At 45.1% G+C, this 23,386-nt stretch overlaps 2 protein-coding genes, 1 long non-coding RNA gene and 2 other non-coding genes across 8 annotated transcripts; 1 reads left to right on the top strand and 4 right to left on the bottom strand.

Annotated features, from left to right (window-relative positions):
- Window positions 1-82: 82 nt before the first annotated feature.
- On the bottom strand, window positions 83-4,594 carry RACK1 (receptor for activated C kinase 1). The gene is made up of 8 exons (XM_019438977.2): window positions 4,370-4,594; window positions 3,178-3,349; window positions 2,489-2,636; window positions 2,149-2,244; window positions 1,639-1,749; window positions 1,077-1,217; window positions 576-686; window positions 83-191 (listed from the first exon to the last, which is right to left on the bottom strand). Exons 1-8 carry the CDS (start codon window positions 4,476-4,478, stop codon window positions 126-128), a joined length of 954 nt encoding a protein of 317 aa, XP_019294522.1. The 5' UTR covers window positions 4,479-4,594; the 3' UTR covers window positions 83-125.
- LOC128778456 (small nucleolar RNA SNORD96 family) lies at window positions 2,793-2,871 on the bottom strand. The gene has a single exon (XR_008424042.1). It is a non-coding gene; the product is annotated as a small nucleolar RNA SNORD96 family (small nucleolar RNA).
- LOC128778466 (small nucleolar RNA SNORD95) lies at window positions 4,008-4,075 on the bottom strand. Its single transcript, XR_008424052.1, has one exon. It is a non-coding gene; the product is annotated as a small nucleolar RNA SNORD95 (small nucleolar RNA).
- A 128-nt stretch (window positions 4,595-4,722) lies between the features above and the next one.
- Window positions 4,723-21,961, bottom strand: TRIM52 (tripartite motif containing 52). Of its 4 annotated transcripts, none has more exons than XM_019438986.2 (2): window positions 18,264-21,960; window positions 4,723-6,909 (listed from the first exon to the last, which is right to left on the bottom strand). In XM_019438986.2, exons 1-2 carry the CDS (start codon window positions 19,083-19,085, stop codon window positions 6,868-6,870), a joined length of 864 nt encoding a protein of 287 aa, XP_019294531.2. In that variant the 5' UTR covers window positions 19,086-21,960; the 3' UTR covers window positions 4,723-6,867. The 4 variants fall into 4 exon arrangements, with proteins under 4 accessions (XP_019294531.2, XP_019294532.2, XP_019294530.2 ...); XM_019438987.2 differs by lacking the exon at window positions 4,723-6,909 and adding an exon at window positions 8,398-13,363 and having other exon boundaries at window positions 18,264-21,958; XM_019438985.2 differs by lacking the exon at window positions 4,723-6,909 and adding an exon at window positions 14,024-15,174 and having other exon boundaries at window positions 18,264-21,961.
- On the top strand, window positions 6,903-16,524 carry LOC109260639 (uncharacterized). The gene is made up of 2 exons (XR_002077097.2): window positions 6,903-8,047; window positions 15,356-16,524. It is a non-coding gene; the product is annotated as an uncharacterized LOC109260639 (long non-coding RNA).
- Window positions 21,962-23,386: the final 1,425 nt, after the last annotated feature.

Genomic DNA, 23,386 nt, shown 5'->3' with positions numbered 1-23,386 from the left:
AGGATCTATACCTGAGACAGTACATTGTGATGCAACCCAGCATTAGAAAGCAGTTTTGCTTATCAGAGAAAGACACTATAAGTCAGCAAACCAATGTTTTATTTCCAAAGTTCTGCCCTCTATTTCTAGCGGGTGCCAATGGTCACCTGCCACACTCGCACCAGGTTGTCCGTGTAGCCAGCAAACAGAGTCTGCAAGGGAGAAATGACAGTGATAGGTCATGTCAGAGCCATGGAACTCTGCATTCCCTTCTTTTAAGACCCCCAATCTTCTAACCACCAGGTTGTAGGTGGTATGTATTCCTAGAGGAAGCAACAGCTGGTAGTAAGGACTCATACTCTTGTAAAATGATTAAGTTATCCAAAGTGTTAACTGAAGGTAGGTAATCATTGCTTGTTAGATCAATTTTCCTTCCAGTGCAGGAACATGTACTCTGTTCACTGGTAGAGCTAATTTGGTTCTCTCAAATCAACCTGGCTAGTTTTGTGGTTTCATTTTATGTCAAAGACATTCCAAGAGCAAAGAGGGGGAGAGAAAAGGTAAAAGCTGAGTCACTTAAGCAGAGACCCACTTACCTGGCCATCAGCAGACCAGGCCAGAGAAGTACACTGGGGTGGCTCTGCCTTGCTGCTGGTACTGATAACTTCCTGCTTCAGTTCATCTACAATGATCTTGCCTTCCAAGTCCTGGGAAAGGGGCAAAATCAAGGTAAGGAGGGTTTCTACTACAAGCATCCAAGGAATAGAGGCCAAGGATGTTGTGAAACAGCCTAAAATGCATAGGACTGTCTCCCCTCCCCCCACCAAATTATCTAGACCAAAAGGTTGATTATGCTGAGACTGAATAAATTGCTGTAATTTGTGACACCCTTTAGTAGGTAAGTATCGTGCACCACTGCAAATCCCAATCCTAGCAAGTTGTAACTTGCTCTTCCTGGGTCTCCACTGATAGCCTGATGATCAGCAGTTGTTCAGGAAGCTCGAATCCCAGCAGTGACATATCAGGAAATCGCAACATTGCCATGGCTCACAAGAGTAAAGCCAGGAGCTCGGCCCTCAACTGTAGCCCACACTCACCCAGATCTTGATGCTGGGGCCTGTGGCAGCACAGAGCCAGTATCGGTTAGGACTGAAGCACAGGGCATTGATGATGTCCCCACCATCTAGTGTATAAAGGTGCTTGCCTTCGTTAAGGTCCCACAGCATAGCCTGGCCATCCTGAGAAGAGGAAAGGGGAGTCAGGGTAATATGAAACCTATTCCAGGTGTTAATCTCAACTGTCAAGATTCTGTCTTAATTCTTATTCTCCCTCCCACAACTTCCCCAAAGCTAATGATTCAAATACCAGGATATCTCTGAATGCCCCTCCGTTAATGCATGACACCCCATCAACCCTACCAAGGCCCTGACAATTTCTAAAATCACTACAATCAGTTCTGAAAACAGAATTCTAATAATATCAACAGCTTTAAGAAACCAGCTTTACTGAAAACAATCTTTTAAACAGTATGGTGTATATAATTTTTAGAAAACAATTTTCACAAACATTTACTCTTGGATTGCTACCTTATTATCAAGTATTTTTTTAAAAAAAACACTGTCCCCCATTGAGTAGAATACTCCCAGCTCCTGAACATACCTTCCCTCCAGAAGCACAGAGGGATCCATCTGGAGAGACTGTCACAGTGTTCAGGTAGCCTGTGTGGCCGATGTGATTGGTCTTCAGCTTGCAGTTTGCCAGGTTCCATACCTAGATATGGGAGGGTTGGGGGTAATAGGTGAAAAACCTGGCTCCGAATCCACTGGGGTCAGGAAGGCTCAAGACAAAAAAGGCATGGCACCTTCTTTAAAAGCATTTCTGGATATGGTGGCCATTTTTCATTCTACCAGTAACAAAAAAGGTTAAAGAATTTGTCTTGGTCACCTAAGGACAATCAAGATTAAATAAAGAATGCTTCGTTGCTCTACAAGGGATATTGGGTTCAATTAACTATTCCACACCAAGTATCAAAAACTAATAGTTAGAAAACAGCAATAGGAAACGTCAACTGAGGAATAAAGCTTTCAAAGTTAGAACTTATGACCATCTACGAGGCAATGGGAACATTCTGGCTGGTAAAAAAGCCCTACATCCTGACTTCAAGCTCACCTTGACCAGCTTGTCCCAGCCACAGGAGACAATGATGGGATTGCTGCTATTGGGTGAAAAGCGGACACAAGACACCCACTCCGAATGGCTCTCATCCTAGAGGACAGAAAAGAAATAAGGAGAAACTATCCTGTCCCATGAAACTACATCCTCACCCCTTCCCTCAGTTACATGGGAGGTACACTGATGGCTTTGCACTCACATCCCTGGAACCCAAACCTTTAATATCAACAGAACCCCTTTGGAGCCCAAGCCAGGCTTGAAATCACCACATAATGCCAAGGTTAAGAAGGATGGGAGAGAATCTTCATGTGCTTTCTGCATGTGCCTTCACTGTTACCTGGACAGTATATTTGCATACACCCAGAGTATTCCACAGCTTGATGGTTTTATCTCGGGAGCCAGAGACAATTTGGCGGTTGTCGGAGGAGAAAGCCACACTCAGCACATCCTTGGTATGTCCTACAAATCTGCGTGTGGTGGTACCCCTAAGGAGGAGGACTTGGTCAGTCTCTAGACTCTGCAAACATTCTTCCACATCAGACTGTTTCCCTGGCCTTCCCTGGTCTTACTGGAGCTGCCATTACACTCACATGACCCTGGACATGGGTCTGATCACAACATGGGTTGAGCATATGCCAGAGAATCCCTTCAGAATTGCAGGACATGTCCTCACTCCCACATGGGGATTGGCTGACAATGTCATCTGTCATCACTAGGATCCTCCATTATGCCTGACCATCCAAAGACTGAGCTCCCAAGATAAAACATGTTCAAACCCTTGCCTACTCTCAACCACAGTATGTGGCAAAACAGCTCAACCAGCCCACTCTGAAGCAACTCTGCAAAAGTAATTAAAAGCAGCAAGGATGGAAGCCAAGCAACCCAACTATCTTCTCTATGTATGCCCTGCTTTACAGTTCCCACAATGAACCTCACTGTCCTTTGGAAACCACCTCCCAACAGCATCTACCTCATTTCTGCCCAGCTTTTCCCCAGTGCCCCAGAGTTAAATGAGCAGCTACTTGCGTTGTGAGATCCCAAAGACGAAGGGTTCCATCCCAGGAGCCTGAGAGGGCAAACTGGCCATCTGAGGAGATGACCACATCACTAACGAAGTGGGAATGACCCCGAAGAGCACGCTGTGGGATGCCATAATTGGTCTCATCCCTGGTCAGCTTCCACATGATGATAGTCTTATCTAAGGGGAGGTAACACAAAATCCAGTGAGGAATCCCACAGCCCACTCACTGACCTACTGGATAATCCAGGATCCCTCAAGGTCATTGGTGGATTTACAAGAAATTAAGGACACTCAAGGCGGGAGGGGACCCCCAAGCCGAGAGCGCTGTCATTAGTCAAAGCTAAGTGATTCATTATTCCAAAAAAAAGTCAAGTAGAACTAAGCAACGCCACTAGAATTAAACTTAGGTGTGGAGGCCTTTAGCAGATTATGGATGCCTTTTTGTGACATTCATAACAGTCCAATGTCTGAATTTTATTCTGAGGTCTAATACATAAACACTGCTGCTTGGGTGTGGGAAGACTGAACGTGGGCTTCCTACAACTACCACTGAGGGTGCCAGAAGTACTGGATTTAGTTGATTTACACACTACAAGGCTGGAAGCTTTCACTGAAACGTGTTGGGACTCGACACGCTTTCCGATTAAGCGTCAGACATGATCCTAACCTCAGACTGTTTTTAATAGCGTGGGGGCAAACAATAGCGTGTTCATTCAAACAAGAGAATGACAAGAAAAAAAAGGCAGAAAAGACAAGACACGGGCTTGCAAGGAGATTGGCGTCACGACTCCCTTTGGGAGTCCATCCAGGAAAAACTAGGCACAGGGCCGGGCGGCAGCTCAGAAACAGCCTCTGGGTCTCAGCATGGGCACTCAGATGGCATGTTGGGGTCATCACCGCCCCGCCCGACCCGTATAGGCTCTTGCACACTTAGCCACATCTGCGAGGAGGCGGGCAAGAAATAAAACCCCAATCCTGCAATCCTAGCAGCCACGAGCTGATCTATGTCTCGGCCTTTGCAAAGTGGAAAATGCCTCACGGGCTCATCCAGGCTGAGACTTAGGCCCGGGTCCGCATGCCCCACCTCGCAGGCGGACGGAGTTTTCCGGACCGCCAACTCGCGATCCACTGGAAACAACAAGGGACACGCGCAACCCACTTATCTTTCAACCCCTTGCCCCGCACCTCAGCCCGTACCTCGAGAAGCGGACAGTATCATGTCCGGGAACTGGGGGGTGGTGGCGATCTGAGTCACCCAGCCGTTGTGGCCCTTGAGGGTGCCACGAAGTGTCATCTGCTCAGTCATGGCGGCGGGGAGTGCGGGTGTCGCCGGGGCGACAAGGATGGAGTTGGATAGCTCAGAGACTAGCACCCCAGCCACTCGCACCGCGGCTCTGCAGAGGAAAAGAGAGAGAAGGCACCCCACCGGAACCGGAAATACCCGTCCGCTCCAACAAAATGGCGGCCCCCATGATTCATTTCTGCTTAAGATGGCGGCGCCAGGTGGGGCATAGGGGCAGGTGAAATGATAAAACTTCATGGTCCCCTTCCGCCACGCATTATAGTTTAGCTGTGCCATACAAAAAACATTCTGAAACCAACTCTGCCAAGTGTTTTAAAGAATCCATCAAACATTCACTGGGGCGTGATGTTTAAGAAGCGGAAGAGGGGAAGTGCACGGCACATTCCCGTCAGGATCGCCCAGCACCTTTGGTATTCCCATGTGGCACAGCCCGAGCTCCGCCCTTTCCGCAGGGTGGCTCGGAGGGCAACGCTGAGGGAGCTTAATTTCTGGGTGAGAACTGCGAGAAATGGTAAGCGATATGAAAAATATGGTATTAAATTTTTTTAAATACACTGTGCTCAGGTGAATTATTAAACCCTAACAGACTTCTGTCTCAGAGAGCAGCTCTTTCATCAAGAGGTTTTTGCTCTTAGGGAATTGGCTGAGGCACTCCCTGTTCGGAAGGGCTTAGTCCAGGCAGGAGTTAAGACGAAAATGGGTTACGGTGCGGAAAAGCGGGGAGGAACGAAAAATCGGTCCGTGGGCCGCTAATCGTTCACCGAGCTCTCGTCTAGGCAGGAGTGCAGAGAGCCGTCATAGAAACTGAACGTCCGCGAGAGGAAAGGCCTCCGGGTTCTGAATTCTGGGGACTCGGGTCCAAAGCCGCTCTGGGCCTAACCACCTCACAGAAAGGCTGGCTGGGGGGTCCAGGCGTGCCCCCAAGGAGGTGTCCTCAGACTGGGAAGCAGTGGAACATGGTTGCCTGGCTGGCTACCACCCTCCCATTTAACCTCATGGTATGTGAGTATGTAGTGCCTCCCGCTACGGCACATTCTTGAAATTAAGATATGATGCTGGCTGGCAGCGCCTCTCTCAAGTATTTTTAATTTTATTTTTTTAAAGTTTATTTTAAGAGAGAGAGGGAGGTGCACATGAACGGGGGTGGGGGCAGAGAGAGAAGGAGAGAGAATATTCAGGCAGGCTCCATGCTCTCGGCAGAACGCTGGACACTGGGATCGAACTCACTAATCCTGAGATCATGACCTGAATCAAAATCCAGATTCAGATGCTTAACTGACTGAGCCACCCAGGTGCCCCTCAAATATTTTTTAAATGGGGGAGGGGGGGGGTTTGCACAGATCAGGATGATAGCAGTGACTATCATTTATGCAAAATAAGGGGGGATTATACATAATTATTTTGTTTTTAATGTGTATTATTTTTAGTGTCACATCTGTAAAATGAAGTTGGAAACAATAGTATCAACCTAAAACGGTGTTGAGGAGAGTAAGTGAGTTAGGTAAAGCACCCAGGGACGCCTTGGTGGCTCAGTCAGTTAATCGACCGATTCTGGATTTTGGCCCAGGTCATGATCTCACAGTTAGTGAGTTCGAACCCCGTGTCCAGCTTTGCGCAGAGAGCACGGAGCCAGCTTGGGATTCTGTCCTCTCTCTGCCCCTCCCCTGCTTGTGCTCTATCTCTATCAATCAATCAATCAGTCAATAAATGTAATGCCGCCCAGAATGGTGCCTGGCAGAGTAAATGCAGGCAAACTTAGCATTTCTTTGGTACCAGTTCCTGTTTTAGGTCTTGGGGGAATACACCTGTGAGCCAAGACGGTGGGGACCTGGACCTGGTTTTTTTTTTTTTTGTTTTTTTTTTGGTTTACATTTGATGGGGTGAGTGGAACGGAGATTGAGAGAGAGATTGGAGCAAAGAGAGGAAGGAGAAGTAGGATACAGCCCTGTGGCTATATGGAAAGTTAATGTTCCAATAATGGAAAGTATGTGGGAGGAGATGTAGTGGAGAGACAGTCAGTGCAAAAGTCTTGAACTGGATTGTTGCAGGTGCTGAAACTCAAACCCTGAGATGGAGGTAAGGGGCAATTGACAAGAGGGCCAGCAGGCTTGGGGAAGAATCATGGCTCTTCAGGACGCTGTCCTGACTGTGCTTCAAGGGTCCCAGTCATGTATGTCACCCACCACCATAGCACCCCCAATTAGCTGTCTTCTTGCTTTTCCAACAATATAGTCCAACTCGACTTCGACCCATGTATTTTGTTTCTCCTCTGGTCGTGGGAGACTCTTACCTTCACCCACACCAATATCCAGCTTGCTGTTCATAACTGGGGTCATGCCAAGTGCCCTGGGCACTTGGCACAAATGGAGAGGTGAGAGATTCCACGCATCATCTAGTAGAGATGCTCAGCGCAAGCACTCCCCTGGCTGTTGACCTGTATATGCAGAGGATTTCCTCAGTTCAAGAACACGAGTTCTTCGTCTCCTATCTCCACTCCCTAAAGAGATCATTGCTCAGTCACTTTATGTTTACCTGCCTGGAGAAATACCATTTGGCTCTCAGTTTTCTTGAATTTTGCCAGGGAGCCGCTGTGGAATCAGCATCCCTGAGGCAGGGCCAAGGGTGCAGGTTTAAAACGAGCCTCCCAGGTCTTACTCAAGGACGACGCTCAAGGACGACGTTTCTAGGCATCTCTCAGTTCCTTTCCAGAAGAGGGCGGTTCCCAGGCTAGCCCCGCCCTCCCCCAGTCCCATCTTTGGCTGGCCCCTTCACGGAGTCCTCCCTGCCGCCTACCGAGCTCGAAATTTCTGGAAGTGCCCTTGACTTCCCATAATTCCGTGGGCCTCTTCGTACACCAGCTCCTTGCTCTGTAAGAGGATTGTGTTAGCGCCCCATCCTATGCGGCCAAGGTGGGAGGGTAATTCGCGTTTTCTTCTGGAGCCTATTAGTACCGGTCTGGCAATGCCAGAGGAGAAGGAGAAATGGAATGTAGTGGACTTCCCCGGACGACCAGATTACAGGTTTTGGGCTTTCCCCCTCGGAGTTTTCCTCCAGTTACTGCCTGGCCTCCTGGCAAGCCACAAAGTCATTGAAGAGCATTCCTGAACCGAGGGAGGCATGGCCCCGATTCTGGGTGTAGCGAGGGGCAGGAAGGAGGGTGCAGCGGCAGCCTTTCCTTCTCAGCCCCAGCTGGAGTTGAGCCCCATACACACCTGCTTCCCTCTGGGTCCCCATGGTTCCCAGTTAGGCATATGGGCTCACCTGGACTCCTCACACCTCAAGCCCTGCCCCTTCCAGTGGGATGACTCCCCTTGGCTACAGGATGCACAGTTCCCACAACGGGTCTATTGTGGCCGGCCTTTTCATTCCAGATGTCTTTGATCTGGCCTCTAGGAGGTGGAAGCCTGCTGGAGGGCCCCGCCTGGCCTTTGGGAGAATTTCTCTGCAGAGCCTTCTTTCTGCTCCTCAGGCTGCCCCTCCTGGAGGGTTCCCCACCCACTTCTAGTCCCAGTCCCTGGGCTGCTCCCTTGTCTCCCACATCCTCACTGGCACCACTTCCATTCCCACACAAGGTAAGCATCCTAAGGGAGAAATTGGAGATGCTCTTTTAAGGAAGTCTGTCTTTTCTGCTGGGAATTCCTAAGACTCATACAGCTGGGAGAAGCCCCTCTGGTTTCCCTGCTAGAGGTCCATAGCCTCTCTTTTAGGAACAGACCTCTATTCCCTCCTGTCAGCATTCAGGAGGTGAGACAGGTCTTCCCTTGAATGTGGTGGTGATGACTATTGTGGGTGATAGGTGAAGGGCTGAGGGAAAAGGATGTGGCCAAGACCAGAGGGCCCACTGCCAGCTAAAGCGGGTGACTTCCCTTCATTCTACTGTTTCTTGGCAGTTTCAGTGTGGTTGGCTCTGGCCCATACTTACTTTTTTTTTAAATTTTTAATGTTTATTTATTTTTGGGAGACAGAGAGATAGAGTGCGGGAGGGGCAGAGAGAGAGGGAGACACAGAATCCAAAGCAGGCTCCAGGCCCCAAGCTGTCAGCACAGAGCCTGATGCGGGGCTTGAACCCACAAACCGTGGGATCATGACCTGGGCTGAAGTCGGACACTCAACTGACTAAGCCACCCAGGTACCCCTGGCCCATACTCCTTTTGTGGGTACACTGGCTCTCCCCTGCTCCTCCCAACTATCAGTTCTCTCCTCCACAGAACACACACCTTGTTCTGCTGGGAAGGCCCACCATATTCCACCTCCACTGTTCTTTTCTTTGTTTTTTTAATGTTTATTCATTTTTGAGGGAGAGAGAGACAAACTGTGGGCAGGGGAGGGGCAGAGAGAAAGAGAAACACAGAATCTGAAGCAGGCTCCAGGCTCCAAGCTGTCAGCACAGAGCCCAACAGGGGGCTCGAACTCACCAACCACAAATCATTAACTGAGTTGAAGTTGGATGCTTAACCGACGGAGTCACCCAGGCACCCCTCACCCCCACTTTTCTTAATCTAAGCTTCCTTCAGGTCTCAACTCAGGTTGCCACCCCAGAGAAACCCTCTGTGACCCTCAAGTCTAAGTTAGGCTTCTGGTTTCATACCCTCATAGTGATGGTGTGCTGGGCCTGCATAGCCCTTAGCTCAGTTTCCCCTTATTTGAATCCCTCAGGGATTTTCTCAGTGCCCTGAGGTCAGGGACTGGTCTGTTTGGGCTCAAATGCTGCATTTGCTGGTAGAGGGTTTGGTTGTAGAAGATTCCAATCTTGGTAACTAGCCTCACAGGCTAAGTAGTTAAGGGCAAGTAGTTAAAAGGTGTTCCAGGCAGAGGATCACCATTGGGAGGGGTTAGAGTGGTTTGCATGCAGAAGTTTTAGAGGGATAGTTTCAAATGGGAAGGTAGGAGAGAGTGAAACCCAAGGTGGCCAGAGAGCCTCTATCAGGAAGGAGTTGACTACTAAGGAATCTGGATTTGTCTTGAGGCCTAGGTCTTTCTCTTTAGGATTATCTCATCCCTCTCCTGCCTAGACTTAATTTTGTTGTAAAGTGTTTGGTCTCAGAATGGAGGGTAGGTTGAAGGTTGAAGGAAGACTAGAAACGACAAGAGTTCAGAAGTCAGACAAGGGGGTTTGTAGGAGGGTCATGAGAGTCCTATGAAAGGAGAGACTGAGTGAGGACTTACCAATGGCCTTATGATGAGGGATTCAACATGTCTAATCCATCTGTCTCCTCCCTACCCCACCTTCTTCACTCCAGTATCTAGAATTGGGCTCTGATTATAGAAACTAATTCATGATTGAGGCCTAAAGAATTAAGCTGAAAAAGATTAGAAAGAAACATGGGAAGTTCTGTTCTTATTGTAGGTTCTATTGCTTTCTTCCTGGTGAGAGGCAGGGATATGTTATTAAGTCAAAGCCAGGAACAGATCTTGCAAAAAATCACATATCATTTCCTTATGTCTCTGGATAAATATTCATTGCCCATCTTAGGCAGAAGTCTGAAGTCTAATAGTGAAAGCTGCTAAGGCATTCTGTTGGGTTTTCCCTGGGAGATGGACTGTGGGTTCTCCAGGCCCTAGGTACTTCAGCAGATGTACAGTGAGAGGCTGTGGAAGTGGGTGTGGTCCAGGCAGGTGACTACAGGCCAGGTAGAATTATAAGACATGCTAGGAGAAGGCAAACCTCTGGCTTGTTAAAGGATTTAAAACAACATTAGGTGGTAGGAAGAAACAAAAGATGACCCAAGGTGCCTTTTTTCAGCTTTCTCCTGGAAGAAGACAATTTCATATGAACTAGGGTTGGGAAGGTATGTTAAAATGGAACCTTAAAGACTGGCTAGCTTACCACACTGTAAGAGGGCTGAAGAGAAAACAGTTCTTTCTACTCACACTTGGATTAAATAGCCAGAGCTTGCTGAGAAATTCCATCCTTTGCTGGACAGGGTAGACAGAGGATTCTATCTGATTAGGAAATGGCAGACAAAAAAGGGCAGGACCCCTAGGGGTCTTCTTCCAGGTGACCTGGGTCCTTCATCTTTGTGGGGCCCTGCTTCATACCAGGTGGAATAGTCAATGAGAAGTCTCTGACCAACTCTGCTGAGTCCTTTAGGATGGGGTAAAAGACTGGGAAGGCCTAAGCATGATCCTCAGTAGCTATGGAAGAATAAGCCTCAGTAGCTATGGAAGAATAAGACCTATTCTTTAAGGCTATTTCTAGCTCAAATCTCTGAGGTATCCATTTTCCTGCTTCTTTGGAAGGGATAGAAGTGGGGAGAAGAGTAGTAACTTAGCGGCCCATTTCCTTCCTTCTTTGCTGGTCTCCTGTCACAGCTCCTACACTTCTCACATTGTAAGATGAGCGATTTCCCTATGCCTGGGGTTCTCATATTATACCTCTGAGGACTCTGGTTTGTGGGCAAAGACTATATAATTAAAAGTTAAATTTGTCACCACTTTTAGCTCTCCTCCTTTTCAGCCCTGTTATTCCTAAAACCTCTCACTTCCTCTTTTCTTATTTAGCACTGCCAGCACAAACTGCTTTCCCTTCTAGGACTCCATGATCTCCTTACCACTCTCTGTCAGGATTTAGGTGAGAGGAAAAAGGGAAGAACCCACTTACCTACTTTAATGCTAGGTTTTGCCCCACATCCCACTTTCAAAAAGTCAGGCACCAAATAAAACCTTATTTATACTTCTTTCCCCTCCTATTTTGAGGCCCCAGCTTTGGCTTTTTTGGGAAAGAGGGTAATGCAGTTTCTTTTTTAGCTGCCTTCCCATTAGAGTTCCTTATCACATTTCTCACATGTGATCCACATGAATCACAAGTGGAACTGTTCAAGGCTGTTTTAGTCAGATTTTTTAAAAAAAATGTAAGAAGGCCTTTATTTATTTATTTTAATGTTATTTATTTTTGAGAGAGAAAGACAGAGCGTGAGCAGGGGAGGGGTAGAGAGAGAGAGGGAGACACAGAATCTGAAGCAGGCTCCAGGCTCTGAGCTGTCGGCACAGAGCCTGATGTGGGGCTCGAACTCACAAACTGAAAGATCATGACCAGAGCCAAAGTCGGATGCTCAACTGACTGAGCCACTTTCTTTTATGTATTTGCTTCTGTGCCAAAAAATAACACCTTTGAGCCTGCCTCTTCTGATGGGGAAAAGAAAGTTGTCTCATTTCTTTTTCATCTTTCCTTTGGACTTGCCTCTATTCCTGAGTCCTAGGAAGGACCAGAATTCAACGAGCCTTCTTTCTATGGAACTATACAATTCAATATAACTTGATAGCCACTAGTGGCTATTTCAAATTAATTAAAATTAAATACAATTAAAAATTCAGTTCCTGAGTTGCACTAGACACATTTCAAGAGCTTAAGTCATATGTAGCTACTATATCAAATAGCATAGATTTAGAATACTTCCATTGTTGCAAAGTCCTTTCAGACCTGGTATAACAGCTTAATGTCTTGTGTCCCCCTTTTTGTAATCTTTTATCAGTCAATAAATATTTGTAATAACTTTCATTGTTCCAGGATTAACTTTCAGAGGGGGTCAGGAGTTGGGGGTGGGACATAGCATAGAATCTGTAGGTCCTATAAAGATTTCTGGAGGCATGGCATAGGGGCCAGAGGTTGGTGGCTAGTAGAGGAGACTCAGGTTTTAAGGAAGTGCTTTAGGGGTTGACGTTATACTTATTAAAGCAGGGCCACTCCACTCCACCAGGAGCAGGCAGGCTCTGGTTTTGTAAATTCTGCATAATACTTAAAAATCAAAACAAAAAATGACTGTCCTGTAGCCCTGCTGAAACTGATATTTGCTGAAGTGATTGTCTTTTATTACTCATCATTTCTAGATCTTGATTTCATACATTGCTTTATCTGTCATAGGCCTTGCTCTCCCAAATGGCAGTGACATATGCAGCTCTGGCTTAAAAAAAAAAGTTTGCTGGGGTGCCTGAGTAGCTCAGTCGGTTGAGCATCCGACTTCGTCTCAGGTCATGATGATCTTGCACTCTGTGAGTTCGGGCCCTGTGTTAGGCTCTGTGCTGACAGCTCAGAGCCTGGAGCCTGCTTCGAATTCTGGGTCTCCCTCTCTCTCTGCCTTTCCCCCACTCATGCTCTGTCTCTCTCTCTCTCTCTCTCTCTGTCAAAAATAAACAAACATTAAAAAAAAATTTTTTTTTTAAAGTTTGCTGACTTTGCCACCTGCCTGCCAAGAGCTGGGAGAAGTAGGGGTCATATCAATTAATACACTGATGCTAAGACCGTTTAATAAGGTTCTAGGTAGGTGGGGCTATTTTTCCATTGAACACTTTTTTTAAAAAGATAATATTAATTTAAATTTAATTTTACAGAGCACAAGCAAGCAGCGAAAGGGCATAGAGAGCAGGGGACAGAGGATCCAAAACAGGCTCTGTGCTGACAGCAGACAGCCTGATATGGGGCTTAAACTCACAAACCATGAGATCATGACCTGAGCCATTGTCAGATGCTGACTGAGTCATCCTGGTACCCCATTGAACACTTTTAAACACCTATGTCAATCACTGGCTATAGGGCATAAGTAAAGCTGGTAATGGCACATCTTGGATTTGACCACTTTCCCTGAGTCTAGACCAATGATTCTTAACCATGGATGATTTTGCTCCTGTCACCCCTCTCCATAAGACATTTGGAAATGTTGGGAGACATTTGTGGTTGCCACAGCTGATGGAGGGGTGCTACTTACATCTGGTGGGTAGAGTCCAGGGAATGCTCCTAGGCATCCTATAATGCACAGGACAGCCCCAACCTGCAAAGAATTCTCTTATTCAAAATGTCATTAGTGCTGAGGTTGAGAAACGCTGGTCTAGACTACAGTGTGGATCCGTTCTTCATGCCAAGACTAATCATGAGGTCCAGGCTCAGCAAGAATCTATTAAATTGGGAAAGAAAAAAATTAGGAGTCAGTGAACTGTGGCCTCCACAAAACTGAAGAGCAGGTGTAACTAGAGTGTGTTTAACTGCATTAGGAGGCAAAGAGCTAAGGTCATAGTGCAGTTTAAAGTGAGGGTTTCAGATAAGTAGCAAGTCTGTAAAGATGAGGTCCCAGGTACAACCATAGGAGTAGTGAGGACCAAGTTTAAACAGTCTGACTTGTGATACAACAGTCAATAGCTGAACCTAGTAGGGAAAACATTCAATAAATAGATGAATATCTGGTGAATATGGATATACCAGTTTTTCCTTAACGTTTTTGGAACCCATAGCTCTACTTTTCATATACGTAAAAATTTCACATTTTCCCTCTAGTGTTATTTAAAATTTCACAAGTATCATGACTAAAAATCAAAGCAAGGGTAATTTTGGAAGGCAAAAATTTATTCAGATGATGTGATAACTATGTCACTGTTAAAAGCCTTATCTTTCTTGGGTGGTGTAGAAGATGTAACAAAACACAAGCTGCTTTAACAATACTCTTGTACTGTCCTCTCCCCACAGCTAGATATACTCCCCCCCACCCCCCCCACCCCCCAGAAAAAGCTTTTAAGATGTAAAGAGAAAATGGAATAACAAATGGAACAAAGTCTTCACATATGCTTAGACATTTTATATCCCAATTTCTCTAGAGTATTTATCTGGAAGTTTCTAGTCAAAACAAACAGACTTAAAGTTCCACATACTCCTCTTAAAGGAATTGAACCAACCAACAGTTGAAAACATTCTTTATAAAAGCGACCCCAGGTAGGTTTTAAGAACAAGGTCAAGAACAATCACCCAAAATAGTTATGGGTATTTCATATTTTTGTCTTGAAATAACATTCAGAAATCTAGTCCTTGAAAGATTGGCCAAGCAAGTTAGACATTTTTAGCATGAGTTTGCTATGTGTAGCTGGATTTTTGGCAAGTTTTGCTTAAAGTATTTCATAATGAGAGTGATGTTGGTGTTTGCCTTTTGACATTTCAGGGTCAATGTATTTTAAGCTTCAATGCATTACATTCTGTCAAAAGTTCTAATTTTTGAAATTTTAAAGAACAAATTCTCTTTAGATGGTGTTCCAAAATCAGAGAGTTATTTTGTCATTGGTGTTTCAAAGTCAGTTCTGTCCATAAATTCAGCTGAGTACAGTTCTTTGACAACCAAGGAACCTTAGTACATAAGAGAAAACACTCTCAATGGCATTCTGAACAGATCTTCAAAAATCAAGGCAAACTGGGATCAAATCTACTGTTTTTCACAAGGGTTATGCTGACAGCAAGGTGAAGATTTCCAGTAGATTATGGGTCAATCAGTGGAAGTGGATGCTTGGTGGGGATTGCTACAGTACATCTTACACACAGTTTTCTTCAGTTCTTGCCAAAAACCCAGATTTAGAACACTCCATTGCTGTAGCACCACCGAGTATACTCGTATAATTTTCTTCCAATTCAGTTCATTTGATACAGCTTCAAAAATACTGTTGTTAGTGGTCAAGTATTACGTTTATGAAACCACCACATCCACAGTTTTTAAAGCTTTATTTTTAAACATAAGCAAAGCACACTTTTTTTTTTCAGTAGATTCATCTCAACAGCAAAGAAAGATGAGCTGAAGTTTTTAAAACCTGAAGTTTGATATGTTCAGTCATTATTTCAGAGTTAAGACTGTAGAAGTAGATGAAGAAAGTCTGGAATTCCTCAATGTCCTCTCAAAGTTGTGGCAGCACTTGGAATGCAAGGCTTCACAAATTTCTTCATTTTTTTCTCCTTTGCAATTAAAAGGGCTATTTAATATTATGCTTTCATAGCTTTTGGAAGATTGCTGTTAATATTCCAATACTGTCCAATCTTAAAGCTTCAGAGAATTGTGCTTTGCAGAATACTCCACTGTTTTTAATGGCATAAATTTAACAGTGTTTGGCATTGTGTCACTGCCCAACATTTTCAGGTAACTGGTAACTCAACTGAAGAAGATGACCCTATCTTCTGCATCATAACGTGAATATATACTTGATAAAAGCCTCAAATAACTTTTTGGCTGCCATATTTAGCTACCTCAAAGGAGAAAACAGAAAAAGGAATACTGATGATGGAAGCATCTGGTCCCTCTTGCAGAACGATGAATGATTTTATTGGCGGCAGCTGGGTGGCAGGGCAATACAGGCATCCAGTTGTGCCTGAACCCCAACAAGTGAAATCTTTGTTCATTTCCTTTTTATACACCCATCTGCTGCCTAAAACCTGACACCATTTAATGGTGCCCTTGGTCAAATCTAAATGCTTTTACTTTCATAATCCTCTGATTCTATCTTGAAGAGTCAAGATGAACTCTAACTCATGGGATGGACAAAATGGAAGATGTAAATAAGTAAGCTTTTCAGAGCTAAAAAGCCTCTTTTTATACAAAATTAAACTTTAAAAGTACATTGACCTCGAAACAATATAATTGTCTTGGATATGCAAGAAAAATAGCAGTATAAATATTTAGCATCATACCCACAATGAACATCTGTGGCTACCCAACCTGTTCATATGCCTCATTAATTATAGGCCTTACTCTGAATGTTTCTTGTTCTATCTTTGTATTCCCACCAGCCAAGGAGTTCTTTTATAAATTATAACATTCCTCATATGTGCAATGCTAATATAACTTGTGGAGGGAGAGAGAAAGCCTTTCTCTCCTGTTCCTGAAAAATCACTGACCTATTCCTTGAGTCTATGAGTAACAACTCCCTACTCAGTCCCTAAAACTAAAAAGCTTGATCACCTTCAAAGTAGATTAAAAAAATGTGTTCAAGTGGTAGCTGACAAGAATTCACTGTAACCAGAACTGTGTGATGGATAATGCATAATATGAAATAAACCTTTATACAAAAATAGTTTCTTATAATGTTACCTATCATGAGAGTTTTCAGTAAAATTGTAAATTATGCTGCTGGTATATGTTGACCAATGAAAGGCAGTAACGAAACTACATTACCAATTACTAAAAGTTTATACATACATAAAATAAAAGTTTTAACATCTTCATTGTAATTCCTATGTTTGGCAATACCATCTACTTAAATTCTGGTATGTGTTTGAAAATAAAAGTTTTATTTTCTTTTAAATATTCTATATTTTGAAAGGAATTATCCCCAATTTGTTTAACTTGGTTTTGCTGTTTATGTTTACTGGTATGTTTTATAAATAATTCAAGTTTCAAGTGAGTGTTATCTGGCTTCCCTAGTTGAAAAGACCATCTCTTTTAACTTTCAGTGAAAATTGTGGTTTCAAAATCCTTACAGAAAATTCTAGCAGAGGAATGAAAGGTTACCTTCTTTCCTCAGGTTCACTGTACTAAAAACCAGAAGTATAGGACAGAGTTTCTTCTGGAGGCAAACTTTATTACCCTGGGGGAAAGCATGGTGCTAGGGTTGTCCTTAAAGTCAGGTTTGTATGATGAAATTAGCAGTGATTTGTAGTTAAGATTGTAGTGTCTCACTGTGCACTTACCAGTAACTAAATTGAAGGGTGATGATAATAGCTAATGTATGATGCCTTAGGACAGCATTTGTGTTTTGACTGCAACCCAGAGTAAGCAATACGTTTTACTGTGAGACCAAGTATACACAGGTGTACACATAATTTAAAGCTTTCATAAGACAATGTTTACCTTACTATGTTCCATGAACCCTGATATTTTCTGTTTAATTTTAAAATAATGCTGGGCATGACACATTTATTTTAAGACCCACTAATTGGTCAAAATCCACAACTGGAAAACCACTGCTGTAGGAGAACATGAGGAAATAGATTTTATAAACTGTAAAGCACACTGAGATGTGAGCAGCTGCTAATGAATATCCAAGATAAAACTTTTGGGGCCTGAGATGTCCTCTCCTTCCTTGGGTACTGCTAGAAGTCACATTCACCTAGGCTTTTGGTAAGGAAGACATTATTTATGTGGTCATTGAGATAACTCTCTACTACTCAGGTCAGGAAAGCAATGTATTAACTAAATCAGAACCCAAAGCAAAGACAAATTACAGGAAAATCAAATAAAAGCAAACATCTGTTTAGTGCTTCATGGTTTATAAAAAACTTTCACGTACATGGTCTCTTTTAATTTTAACAAGCCTAGGGGAAAAGTAAAGGTAAGAGGTGGAGACCTGCCCAAGTTTAGACAGTAAGTGGCAGAGCCAGGTCATCTCATCCTAAATCCCTCACTCCTTTCATGATAAAATACCAGGAAAGGAGAGTGGTAAGGACATGAGACTTCTTTTGATCCATCATAAAGATGTTTATGTCCTCTGCCTCTCTCTACAGGGAAAACAGACCCCACTGAAGGTGAGGAAGCAACCTCAGATTTTGGGAAGGGGGTATGGCCAGTTGCACTTAGTCTATGACTCCTACCTGGCATTTCAGCATACCAAAACCAGCAATGTTTGTGTGTGTGTGTTTCCCCAGTCATCTGTTTTGACACTGCTTGTGCTCTGAGGTTTCAAATGTCTATTATGGTTCAAGTACTTAATGGCTTTCCATTCCTATGTGTTAAGGGTCTTGGAGTCTTGGTCAGGTACACCCTCAGTACTCAACAGAGTGAAATTTGGTACTAGGGACATGCCACTGATACTCAGATTGAAAGGGAATAACAACAGTGGTCAGCTTTGGTGCCTCTGCTCAGCTTCCTTTGGGGAAGCCAATCAGCCTCAGCCAGTGTGTCTCTTGTCCACATATGCCCATCTCTCTCCACTACTGTGCCCTTATCTCTCACAAAAAAGATTCAACTAGCAAGTATCTGCCTCCCAGCTGCCCTTGTTTTTCTCTCCACTCCCCTCACCCCCCCATTCTCCTTCCCCCCTTGTGCCTCTCACCTTGTACTCCTGCACCACCTCCTCCATTGGCACCACGCTGTGTTGTTTGTGGGTCCTGGATTCTCGGCACACCACACAGATAGCCTCTTTGTCCACTTCACAAAAAAGTTTCAGGGCTTCCTGGTGTTTGGAGCAGATGCCCTGATCATTCCCCCGACTTCCTCGATAAGGAGTGGGGCTCATCTGGCGAATTATCTGGACCATGTTGGCTAGCTGCAAGTTGGGACGAAAGCTGCGACGCTTAAAGCTCTTTCGGCACTGGGGACAGATGAACTGACGTGGAGGGGGCGGAGGAGGTGGGGGAGGTGGAGGTGGAGGAGGAGGAGGCAAGTGGGTGTCAGGATACAGCTCTTCGTCGTCCTCGTATTCTTCCAATATCTCCTCTTCTGGGTAGACGTCAATTCTCAGGTCATGTCTCAAGCTTCCCAGGTAATAGTCCTGATCTTCCTCCTCTTCTTCCTCCTGGTCCCACACATAGTCCATGTCCCAATTCCTGACGCCACCGTCACCAACCCAGAGTTCATCATCTTCTTGGTCCTGGAACACCTCGTCAGCACTGCCCTGGTACAAAACCTCTCGAATAGAGTTGTCCCATACACCGGTGGCCCCCTCTACATCGTCGTCCTCGTCTTCCCATCCATCTTCTTCCCCGTCCCTGTCTTCCTCATCTTCCTTGCCCCACAGTTGGGTCACACATCCTCGGCAGAAGTTGTGCCCACAGCCTATGGAAACGGGATCCTTGAAGTAATCCAGGCAGATGGCACACACCGCTTCCTCCTGAAGGGTCTGCATGGGGTTAGGAGTAGTGGCACAGCCAGCCATTTTAATACGCAGCCTGGAGGTGTGGATGCGTCAACTCCGAGCTGAGGAGCGGGGAACGTGTCTGCAGGCTACGTGTCCAAGCTACGCTTGTGACCCAAGGTTTTTCTCTACACTGCTCTTCCTCCTCAGGCCGGCAAAGGAGCCTTACTCCCCTCCCTCAGGCTCTTCCCAGCTCAAGGCGCGAAAGCCCTCTGACGCCGACTCAGCCGCCCTCCAAGAGGAGCGGGAGCGGAACCAGGCTGCAGCTTCCACTTTCCTTCCAGCCTCAGCTTGCAAATCCCGGTCCCGACACGTTTCTTGCCTCCCTCCAGGTTTGCCCGACCCAGCAGCGTCCTCCTCTGGTGGCGGCACTCCCCACCCAGCCCGAGGCGACAGAAAATGACGTAGGCGCTCTAACCCACACTCGGAAAGGGTAGACTGAGCCAATGGAGGACTACGTTCTCTATGATGCCCCAGGGGACGCGACAGTTGGGAGCCCTGACGGCCATCCAGCCGGTCCTGATAGGAAAGACTGGTGAGAATGGGCAGAAGTGGAAAGAGAATCAACACACCATTACACCGCTCCACACCAGCCAGACACAGAGTGTCCAGCAGTCCCTCAGCCGAGGCAGTTCCCCGGACACGGACCCAAAAGGGTGGGGAGAGCGGCGTCCAAACTCGCGCTCTCGTGCACTTTCGGCCCTTCTAGCCTGAAGCCTTTGTGGTAGTGAGAACGCCCTCTCCACGGAGGCCACGCTCGAGGGTGTGGCCTGCAAGAACGCAGTGGGGTGGTGCTTGCGGTAGCGTGGAGTGGCTGTGAAATCAAACGATCTCGCGTGGGGACTCGTATACCTCCAACTTTTCTCCTCAAACCAATTAATCCCTTACTACCTGCAGAGCCTCGGCTTTCTAGCCCTCATCTCTCCCGTTACGACTTCTATGTCCATCTCCACTGTCCTGCAACTTCTCAGATAACCTCAGACTCAGTATGCCCTACGCTGACTTATTCTATAGATCTTTTTGTCTTCATCAATAATGCTTCCATTCACCATCCCCTCACTTATCCATGCATGCATGCATGCATGAATACATCCACCCATCCACCTGCCCATTCATTTAATTAATGTCCATCATTAATTCATTTAATTCATCCATCTATCACATACATGCATAACCCATCCATTTATCCATCCACTTTATTATAGGAACAAAAACATGAGTAAGGCATGATCAGTCCCTTCAAGGTGTTCAGTTACAGGCATGTGGTTATCCTTAACCCAAGGTTTTTACAAGGTTTGTTTTTCTTTCTTTCCTTGACCCTCATTAAGAAGTGCGTTGCACATATTGATCCAATACAGACTTGCACATATGTAACAGAAATAAGATTTCTGAAAATTGTTCTTTCCCTTATGGCAGTCAAGGCACCCTGATATGTTCTATTCTATTTTGCTTCGGTAAAATGCTGTTCAAGATCCACTGGTATGACTGCACCCCTCAGTAATTGCTCACTATTTGGTTTGAGGAACACCACCTGCCCTAATGGAATCTTCAAGGCACCCTGGAACCCCTGCTGTCCCTCTCTGAGCCCAAACTTGAACTGTAAATTCTACAGAGCAGGGATGGTAAATGTGCTGTTAACATTGTACATGCAGCTCATCTATCATAATGCTGAACATACAGCCTATCTGCTGAATAAATAGTAAACAAACACAACAAAATGCAACCATCAAGTCCTGCTGATTTTTATCTCCCCAAACCTAGGCCGATTTCTCTATCTCTTCCTGTCATCCTAGATCTGACCCTATCAGCTTCCAACTGGATACATTTCCTAAAGGGTCGTTTGCCCTCATTTCAGTCCATCCTGAAGCCACCAGAACCATCCACCTGAAATGGAAGTCTGACACACTCATGCTAGGCTGTTGGCCTCTATGTCTTTGGGCATGTTCTTCCACCTGGAAGGCTTTTGTTTCACTGGTTCACCCAGATATAGCTCCTTAATTATCCTTCAGGTCTCTGCCTAGGCATAACCTCTTGAAGGAGACGCTTCCCTGAGGCTCGTCCCAGACTGTGTTAGCACTCCAACTCTGTCACTTAACTCTGTGTGTGACTTTGGACTAGTTTCTTAACAACTGTGCTGCTATATCCCCATCTGCAAAATAAAGATGACAGTAGCACACATATATTAGAGTTGTTGTGAAGTTGGAATAATTGACATCTGTAAAGTAATTGGAACAGTGCCTACTGGGGCTATCTTTGTATCCCCATCACCTACTATTATATGCCCTTCCTGTAGTAGATGAGCCATAGAAGAAAGTCCTCCTCTTTGAAGGGTCAGGAGATTGGGACCCTGTGGTGAAAAATGTCCTACTGCCTGTCGCTTAGTGGTTTGGAAAACCTTATGTTTGGAGAGGGAGGGAGTTGAAACCCAGGCCTGGCCTGCCTACAGTGGGGCATCTATTGGTAGTGTTTATTTGTTAGGAAACTAACAAGTAAATTCCCATTATACAATCTGGGAGCCTTCCTAGAGGTCATGACCGAGCTGAGGAGCCACGAGGGGAAATCTGAACAAGAAGAACTGAAACTGCATTTCAAGGCTGAAATACTTACCCATCCCTGAATGCGGGTTGTACCCTACACATGGAATGGTAGGGGAACCAGCTGGGGAGTAGAACAAAAGAAGAGGGGGCTGCTCAGAGTTGCATGCTCTTTGGACCCAACCAGCCATGTGCCCCTAGCAGAATTTTTAGGTTGGAGAAGCCCACACAAGAGTTCAACTGCAGATAATTAAATTTCAGTTCATGGTGACAAGGCAAGCCCTTGTCACAGACACTGGGGACCATTTGTCAGAGGTACTAGAGGGGCAGTCTAGCATTGGTTACGTTGCCCAGGGGTTGACAAATCTGGCCCTCAGTTTCTTTTTGTAAACCCCAAGAGGTAAGAATGGTTTTTAAATTTTATTTTTTTTAAATTTTTTTAAATTTAAATTTTAAATTTAAATTTAAAAATTTTTTTTAAGTTTATTTATTTTGAGAGAAAGAGTGCAAGCATGCATGCATGAGTTGGTGGGGGTGGGGCACAGCAGAGAGAGAGGGAGAGAGAGAATCCCAAGCAGGCTCCACACTGTCAGCACAGAGCCCAAAGTGGGACTCGGTCCCACGAACTGTGAGATCATGACCTGAGCTAAAATCCATTGTCTGGGGCTCAACTGACTGAGTCACCCAGGGCACCCCAAGAATGGTTTTTAAATTTTAAAGGAGTTCAATAAAGATGAATATGTGGATGGAGACTATATGTGGCCAGAGAAATCTAAAATATTTACTCTCTGATACTTTACAGAAAATGTTTGCTGACACCTGGGCTAGGAGGCATGGAATAGAGGATCTCTAGAGTGTCTTTTGATGTGATTCTGGCTTGTTTCTCCCCTCTGGGTTCAAGAGCCAGACTCTTTCCCTAGCACTCCCTTCTTGAGTCAGATTACAGAGGTCCTGGCTGGACAGGTGAGTGTGACCAGTAGGTCTGCCTTGAGTCTGGTTGTGGGTTTGTGGGTGGTGTCACTGTTATAGACTCCAGAAATACTGGTAGTTCTTTCACTCCCCTCCACTTGAAATGTGACATCCATACAGAAATGCACAAATCATAAATTTATAGCTCCAAAAAAATTTCAAAGTTATACATTGAGAACAAGAAATGGGCATCCCCAGAAATCCCATGTCCACTTCCACTCATTCCCCATAGCAGGCAAGCACTATCCTGACTTCTGTAGCCATGGATTAGTTTTGTCTTTTTGTGAACTTCACCAAAATGGAACATACAATGTGTGCTTTTATGCTTGGCTTCTTTCATTTTACTTAATGTCCAAGGGATTCATCCATGCTGTTGTATGTAGTAGTAAATTCTTCATTCCAATTTGGTATAACTGCTCCATTGTGTAAGTAGAGCAAATTTGTTTACCTGTTCTTCTGTTGAGGGGCATTTGGGTTGTTTCCAGTCTGGGGCTATTATGAACAGTGCTTTGAACACTTGAATCTGTCATTTAGTGAACATATGTATGGATTTTCTTCTTCTGGATGTAAGATTTAGGAGTCAAGTTACTAGGTCAGAGGGATACATAGGTTTAGTTTTGAGTACATCCTACTTAACTGTTATTATTTAAACCTTGGAATTAAGAGCCCCCTGCACTTTGGTTATTTCACTGGGATGGGTGGGGCTGGACCAGAGTGGGACACTGAGGCTGAGTAAGAGGTAGTAACTAGGCCTCTGGAGTGCTACCCCAGGCCTCTCCTTGCTGGCACCTCCCCAGAGCAGACCAGGTGAGCTAGCAT

This window comes from Panthera pardus, unplaced genomic scaffold, assembly GCF_024362965.1.
Source record: "Panthera pardus isolate Hobbes unplaced genomic scaffold, ASM2436296v1 HiC_scaffold_2, whole genome shotgun sequence".
Classification (NCBI taxonomy): domain Eukaryota; kingdom Metazoa; phylum Chordata; class Mammalia; order Carnivora; family Felidae; genus Panthera; species Panthera pardus.
This window is presented reverse-complemented; position numbering and strand designations above follow the sequence as displayed.